The 7684-nt window shown below is 37.6% G+C and overlaps 1 protein-coding gene across 1 annotated transcript; it reads left to right on the top strand.

Moving 5' to 3' along the window:
* Nucleotides 1–2058: 2058 nt before the first annotated feature.
* LOC114525088 (E3 ubiquitin-protein ligase DZIP3-like) lies at nt 2059–3566 on the top strand. Its single transcript, XM_028546297.1, has 2 exons — nt 2059–3513; nt 3558–3566. Exons 1-2 carry the CDS (start codon nt 2059–2061, stop codon nt 3564–3566), a joined length of 1464 nt encoding a protein of 487 aa, XP_028402098.1.
* The last annotated feature ends 4118 nt before the right edge of the window (nt 3567–7684 follow it).

Genomic DNA, 7684 nt, shown 5'->3' with positions numbered 1-7684 from the left:
TACGTTTGTGTCAGTGTTGGTTACGTTCTTCGAATATTAACAGTATGAGTGTCTATTGTATTCTATTGAGTGACACAGTACAGAGCTGTGACGTCATTACGTTCTTCGAATATTAACAGTATGAGTATCTATTGTATTCTATTGAGTGGCACAGTACAGAGCTGTGACGTCATTACGTTCTGGGAATATTAACAGTATGAGTGTCTATTGTATTCTATTGAGTGGCACAGTACACATGAGTGTCTATTGTTTCTTTGAGTGGCACAGTACAGAGCTGTGACGTCATTACGTTCTTCGAATATTAACAGTATGAATGTCTATTGTATTCTATTGAGTGGCACAGTACAGAGCTGTGACGTCATTACGTTCTTCGAATATTAACAGTATGAATGTCTATTGTATTCTATTGAGTGGCATAGTACAGAGCTGTGACGTCATTACGTTTTTCGAATATTAACAGTATGAGTGTCTATTGTATTCTATTGAGTGGCACAGTACAGAGCTGTGACGTCATTACGTTCTTCGAATATTAACAGTAAGAGTGTCTATTGTATTCTATTGAGAGGCATAGTACAGAGCTGTGACGTCATTACGTTCTTCGAATATTAACAGTATGAGTGTCTATTGTATTCTATTGAGTGGCATAGTACAGAGCTGTGACGTCATTACGTTCTTCGAATATTAACAGTATGAGTATCTATTGTATTCTATTGAGTGGCACAGTACAGAGCTGTGACGTCATTACGTTCTGGGAATATTAACAGTATGAGTGTCTATTGTATTCTATTGAGTGGCACAGTACACATGAGTGTCTATTGTATTCTATTGAGTGGCACAGTACAGAGCTGTGACGTCATTACGTTCTTCGAATATTAACAGTATGAATGTCTATTGTATTCTATTGAGTGGCACAGTACAGAGCTGTGACGTCATTACGTTCTTCGAATATTAACAGTATGAATGTCTATTGTATTCTATTGAGTGGCATAGTACAGAGCTGTGACGTCATTACGTTTTTCGAATATTAACAGTATGAGTGTCTATTGTATTCTATTGAGTGGCACAGTACAGAGCTGTGACGTCATTACGTTCTTCGAATATTAACAGTAAGAGTGTCTATTGTATTCTATTGAGAGGCATAGTACAGAGCTGTGACGTCATTACGTTCTTCGAATATTAACAGTATGAGTGTCTATTGTATTCTATTGAGTGGCATAGTACAGAGCTGTGACGTCATTACGTTCTTCGAATATTAACAGTATGAGTGTCTATTGTATTCTATTGAGTGGCATAGTAGCTACAGAGCTGTGACGTCATTACGTTCTTCGAATATTAACAGTATAACACGATTGCGAGGCTCAGGGGCTGAAACATGACAATTATCAAACACTAAACAGCAAATAAGGCAGATTAGTTTTTTCTGAGACTAAATACAGTTTTATTTTAACAAACTCGATCCTTATATATTTAAACAAATTCTTATATATTTAAACAGACTCGAGCGCCTGATAGTACTGCAAAGACTTACGAAAATATAATAATCCAGCTTAACTGGTTACATGCTGAGGAAGCACAGCCATTAGTCTGAGAAGAGAGATGTTTTATGGGATGAGTGTTATTCGAAAAAATAGATTATTGAGAGTCGGCTGAAACAGCATTTCAAAATTTTCGCTTGCACTAAATGGAATTTATAAAAAAACTTCAATAAATCTTAAATACAAGAGATATTTTCAGAAATTATTTGGCATCAAAATACATTTAGCTCATACCATGTCTATAAATGAGAAAATGCCTTCAAAATTTATAATATCAAGAGAAATCTCATTTCCACACACAAATAAGACAACGGAATATTTATGGAAATTCTAAAATTAAGTTCATGTGAGTTTGTCATATGGGTGGTAGCGAGTCAGAAATGTTACTCCTGAAACATATGTCTCTTCATAAAATTATTTTCACAAGAAATCGCTTCGTTTAACAAGATCCTTGCGACTTCTCGGTGTAACCTATATAATTAGTAAAACCATTTTGTTACAGTAATTTACTCTGTCCTACGCAATGGCTTCTGTCGATCTCCAAGAAAAAGCAAATTTTGCAAGACTCAGTAGACTTTTAGTTGGCAAAGGAACTGAGGCTTTGAGAAATACATTTGATACCATCCATCTACCTGTTAGTCTACCCGGAGTTCTGGCTGCAAACAAAACATCTCTTCAAAAGTTAAAACCTCGAGTTATTAATAATTCCCAGTGGGATTTACTGTTTCCTCCGTCTGGCAACCCACCAGATTCCAAAACCTTTGATGTCACATTGCTTACAGTTCTATTCCGGAACATTTGTGGTTTTCCATCAACAGGATGGAGTGTAATGCCTCCGGATACTGATAGGGCAACGCAGGCGAATATCACAAGAATCAAGTGTTACAGAAATGAAGTTATTGCACATGTAACAACAACCAGAGTTGATAATTCAACATTTCAATCTTTATGGAAGAAAATTGCCCTGGCGATAGTGGAATTGGGCGTTTCACAGAGTGATATCGACGATTTAGAAAAATGTCCTCTTGCGCCTGAAGAAGAAGTGTATGTGCAAAAGCTTAAAGATTGGAAACTGCACGAAGATGAGTGTATTAAAATGCTTGCAACAATGACGCAAATCGTTGAACAAACCCGCGATGGAGTAAATCTACTATGCCAGTCTTTGTTGAAGAAAAGTGACACTGAGATCCCGCAAATTTCCCTCAAGCGTACGCTATCAATACCCGAGGATGGCAATCCTGAAAAAAAATTATGCAAGGAGAATAGTGAAGATGTATTAAGAAAACTTGCCAAACATAATTTCAAGAATAAAATTCAAAGAAAATTAAAATTTTTCCTTCCTGGAACAAGAGAGTGGTTGTTAAAAGAAGTTGACGAGTGGTTTTGTAGCAGTGAGAGTGATTCAAGAATAAAGTTAATAACAGCTGGACCAGGATTTGGTAAAAGCGTGTTTGCTGCTAAAATCTGTGAAGATTTTGAGAAGAATGGAAAGCTGGCTGCTTGTCACTTTTGTGATTTCAGTGATTCAAACCTTAGAGATCCTATGGTGATGTTGCAGTCTCTCGCAAGTCAGATGTGTAAGAGCGTCCCTGGCTTTAAAAAGCAGCTCCTTGATCAATTACAGCGACCGCATCAAGTCCAAAATCTCAGAGATGCCTTCCAAATATATTTACAAAATCCCTTAGCTGAATTGGAAATAAAAGAGCCGCGTTTAATCGTGATCGATGGCTTGGATGAAAGTGCTGCTTATAATAAGAATGAAATTACTCATTTGATTGCTGAATATTTTCCTGATCTTCCCGAGTGCATCAAAATCTTGGTGACGAGCAGGCCAGAGATTTCCGTTGCTGATCTAAGACTAAGAGACGATCAAAAGACGAACATTGCGAATGTTAACGCCAACAATAACTCAGATCTTGAACTTTATTTTAAAGAATGTCTTCCAGGTTTAGTTGGCAGGGAAGTAAATCAAAGTGAAGTGAGCCGTGATTTGTATGAGTATCCATATCTTCACCGCTTAAGATGGGATAAATCTATTAGTTTACTTTCCATTTTTGTTGCCAAATGCCAGGGCTCATTTCTCTATGCATATCACTTTCAATCTGGGCTAAGGGCTCGCTATGATCTTGAGAAGATAACAAATGATGACGTCATGGAGTTTCTCCCAGAAGGACTGCATTCTGTTTATGAACGATATTTTAAACGCCTAGAAGACGAGCTTAGTGACTTAAAACATGAAAAGTTTGATGTGTTGAAAATTTTGGAAATGCTGGCAGCTTCCGAAGGACCTCTTCCCCTCACTTTCATCGCTCAGGCTTTTTGTTTAGCTCCAGATTGTCGCGAAACGAAAGACATCATCAACAAAATTAATGAAACCATATCGTGCTTGTTGTACGTTTCAGATAACATGTTAACCGTTTTTCACAAATCCGTTATTGATTGGCTACTCGCAAAGGGTTACAAAGATCACCAGTATACTGTCAAGGTCGATGATGGACATAGATTGCTTTGGCTTTTATGCGAAAAGGGTTTTGAGGAAATTGTGGAAGGTGTTCGCTCAGGACTTGAGGTGAACTTTACTAATGACGTAAAATACGCTCTGAAACATGGTTTAGAACATCTAGAAAATAGTAAAATGGAGGACGGTGTATTTTGGTCAGTTGATGTTATTATCGTATATTATATGTTAACTGTAATCAATTCAAATGAATTGCAGCGTTTCTGGCTTAAATTACTCCAAAGTTCTTTGATTAAAAACGAAGATTTACGCGCCCGTATTTCGTACCATGTCATTGAATTTGGCTCTTTTGATGATGCCCTGGGACCCATGGGGCTGTATCAAAAAAAATATTTTTCGAAACCACATTCACAATGTTATTTACAAGCGGTTCTTACACATTCTCCAGAAGGTTATTTCAGCGATGATGAGAAGAAAATCGCGGAGACGCTACTATCAAACCTTTCACCTTTTCTCGAGTCGATTTCTTACGAAGTTTCGGTTTTGCCGCGAGCAGTTTGGAAACCCGATGACTTTGATCGTATTAGAGCTGTTGCTTTATCTAACGATGAGAAAAGTGTAGCAGTTGTAAGAAAGAATTTTATCCATGTGATATCCCTTCCAACTTTAGTTGAAATTATGAATTATTCAACAAAATTGGAAAGAATTCGATGCTGCACATTTTCTCCAGACGATTCGCTCATATTATTTGGTAAACTGGATACGGCGTTTAACATTGCTGGAAGAAATGAAGTCCCATTTTTCCCTGGGAATGAAGAGACGTTCTGGTCCTGCGCATTTTCCCCTAACGGCAAAACACTGGTGACTAGAAACCATTCAGACACCATTAAACTATGGGACGTTGCTAAACAAAAAATGCTGTCGTCGCTTTGTGCTGAATTTCCTGTTGATTGGTGTTATTTTAGCGTCACAGGGTTATTTATTATTGCAAATTCAGAATCTTCATCTTATCCGGGTTATTCGTTGTGTGTTTGGAACGCCATCACATTGCAAAGAAGTGATAAGCGAAAATTATCTCACGGGAAAAGGGAGAAATCAGTTGTGTTAAAGAGAAGGAAATGTGAACGATGTCTTCAGCGAGGATTTGAGGAACCAGATTCTAAACACTTAGAAATAAGGTCAAATGGCGATTATCATGGAAACAAATATAAAAGAATATGTGTAATGTCGTGTCCGTGGATCTGCAAAGGTGTGGAGTGTATTTTTTCTTCGGAAGAATTTTGTTATTCGAGTGTCACAGAAAGTATTCCTTTGACTGCGATTGTTGCTCGGAACTATGTTGCTGCCTCTCCTTGCTCTCCTCTCTTTCCTCGAGTCAAAATGACAGCTTTACAAGATAATCTGTGGCTTTATTCATTTCAAGAAAAACTAATTGTCTTTAAGACGTTAGCTTCTACACGAGAGCAATCCTGTCTGTCACAGCCAACGGAAGTTTATTCGAGTTCGTTTTCTCCTGACGGCTCTCGACTTGCATCCTGCAACTCAGATGGATATATCAACGTATGGAATGTCTATACCAGCAAAGTTGAACAACGTTTCAACAGGAGTCCATGTGGGTCAATGTTTTTATGCTGGTGGTCGGAAGATTTCTTGTTTGTGATTAGTGAATTTATTGACGAGATTCCCAAATTAACGCGATACCAGGTAGATGACAATTTAAAGATCGTGTTTACTCACAGTCAGGACGTTGTGCTAGAGAACTTTTCTGAAAACTTGTATGAATTCAGGCTAATGTCGTGGTCTCATTTCTTTGATTCAAAGGTTGGTTTTTTTGAAGGCTTTGTCAGCTTTGCTCTCGGAATGTGCGAACCTGTGAAAGTTTTCGATGTCAGAGATGTTGATGGTCCTGTAATGGTCAATTTGCCTGGAATTGAGCCTATGATGGAAGTGGAAATCTCGCCTGGTGGTGCCTTTATCTCTGGTTGTAATGAGAATAAATGTTATATTTGGAAAAAGAATACCGAAAACCCAACTTCATATGAAGTCTTTTATCGGCGTGATCATTTAGGATTTAACCAGGAATTAGATGACGGTGGAAGGTCTGACAGATCGCCTTATGTCGTAATTTTCAGCAATGATTCCAAAGTGTCAATAGTCATGGACGACACTGAGAGTCAGATAATTGATCTGGACACTGGTGATTTACAAAATATAATTCCCGCATTCCAGCCCATTTCTTATTGGAGCCGGTCATTTTGTATTCACAAGAGTAGAATTGTATTAACTTTATCTCATCACCTGATAATATTTTTTGACATGGACTCTGGCGCGATTCTCAGCACTTCCTATCAACGATACTTGGCCAAGCCAAGCCAAACAATTCAACTTTCCCCAAAAGAGGACGTGCTGGCTTTTCCTGACTACAAAGGCGATATGGTGTTTCTTCGACTGTGTATTCCACCAGATCCTTTGTTGGACGATATTAAGCGAAGTGCAGTTGCTTTGTCGGACGAATTTGCGCGAGTAGTCAATCTTCTCTTTAACCGGAGTAAAGTCGTCTCGCGGATATAAAATGCGAATATCTTTGTTCGTAAAAATAACTGAAATGAACACGTTCACACGAAGACGAAAACCAATAGGAGAAGACTTAGTTGATAAAGATTTTGTTATGAACGACAGATGTTTTGGAATTGATTTTTCAGTTAGGATAATAATGGATTTTGTGAACAATAACATGAACAACTATCATCAAGAACATTGTTTTTGGGAAGCGGCTAGATTTTGCTTGGAGCTGGTCTAGAATGGAGAAGTAAGACACCTCCTTCCCTCCGTTTGTCTGGGAGTTCACCTTGGGCAAGTGATAGCACTCCCTTGCCTCCCTAACTGGGGTTACAGTTTGTTAAACAAAACAAAGATGATATCTTGAATACATCTGCAAGAAACAAGTCTTTAAACATTGTCACTGATGGCAATGGTGTTGTTCTAGATGTTCATTATAGTAGGGATGATTGCAGTCATGTTGGTGGTGATAGTTCTCATCCATGATTGTGGTGATGGTGCTGGTCTCTACGATGGTGCTGATGGTAATTGTGCTGGTTATGAAATAATGGTAGTAATTATAGTAATTAATAGTAACTGTATTATGGTCAAAACGTCTGATGCTGATGAAAAAGAAAGATATCGGAACTACAAGAACTATGTACATTACCGGGACATTTTATGTGCTGCATGGAAAAGAAGATATTTAAAGTCTGAAGGGGTAACTTGAAAATTGTAAAAACTTTTCTGAAATGTGAATAATATTATGTTCAAGACATCTGATGTTCATGAGAAAGAAGGTCCCGAAAAAACACAACAATGAATATCTTAGGCGTGTTTCAAACGTCGTATTTTTATCTTTAATGCGCTCGACATTGCGAATTTAGAAACCCTACAGATGGTCGGTATCATAATTTAATATACTGAAGCTGACTATAGATAGGTTATTTGTAAACAAACTAACATCAAGTGGTAGAATTTTATAACTTCGAACGTGTCTGGTCCACACAAGTACAAATGACAAGAATATTGCTTAATATTTAAATATTAGCCTACTACCAGCATGTAATTTGTATAGATTTGTAATTTTGCAAACCATTTCATCATTTCACTTTGTTGACTGTTGTTGAAATTCTTATTTCGGTGTTTGTCT

Source organism: Dendronephthya gigantea, unplaced genomic scaffold (assembly GCF_004324835.1).
Source record: "Dendronephthya gigantea isolate DGI-Jeju-01 unplaced genomic scaffold, DenGig_1.0 000033F, whole genome shotgun sequence".
In the NCBI taxonomy this organism is placed as follows: domain Eukaryota; kingdom Metazoa; phylum Cnidaria; class Anthozoa; order Malacalcyonacea; family Nephtheidae; genus Dendronephthya; species Dendronephthya gigantea.
This window is presented reverse-complemented; position numbering and strand designations above follow the sequence as displayed.

What these genes read in the sequence shown, in the direction of transcription:
- LOC114525088 (XM_028546297.1), top strand. Translation starts at nt 2,059, where the DNA reads ATGGCTTCTGTCGATCTCCAAGAAAAAGCAAATTTTGCAAGACTCAGT.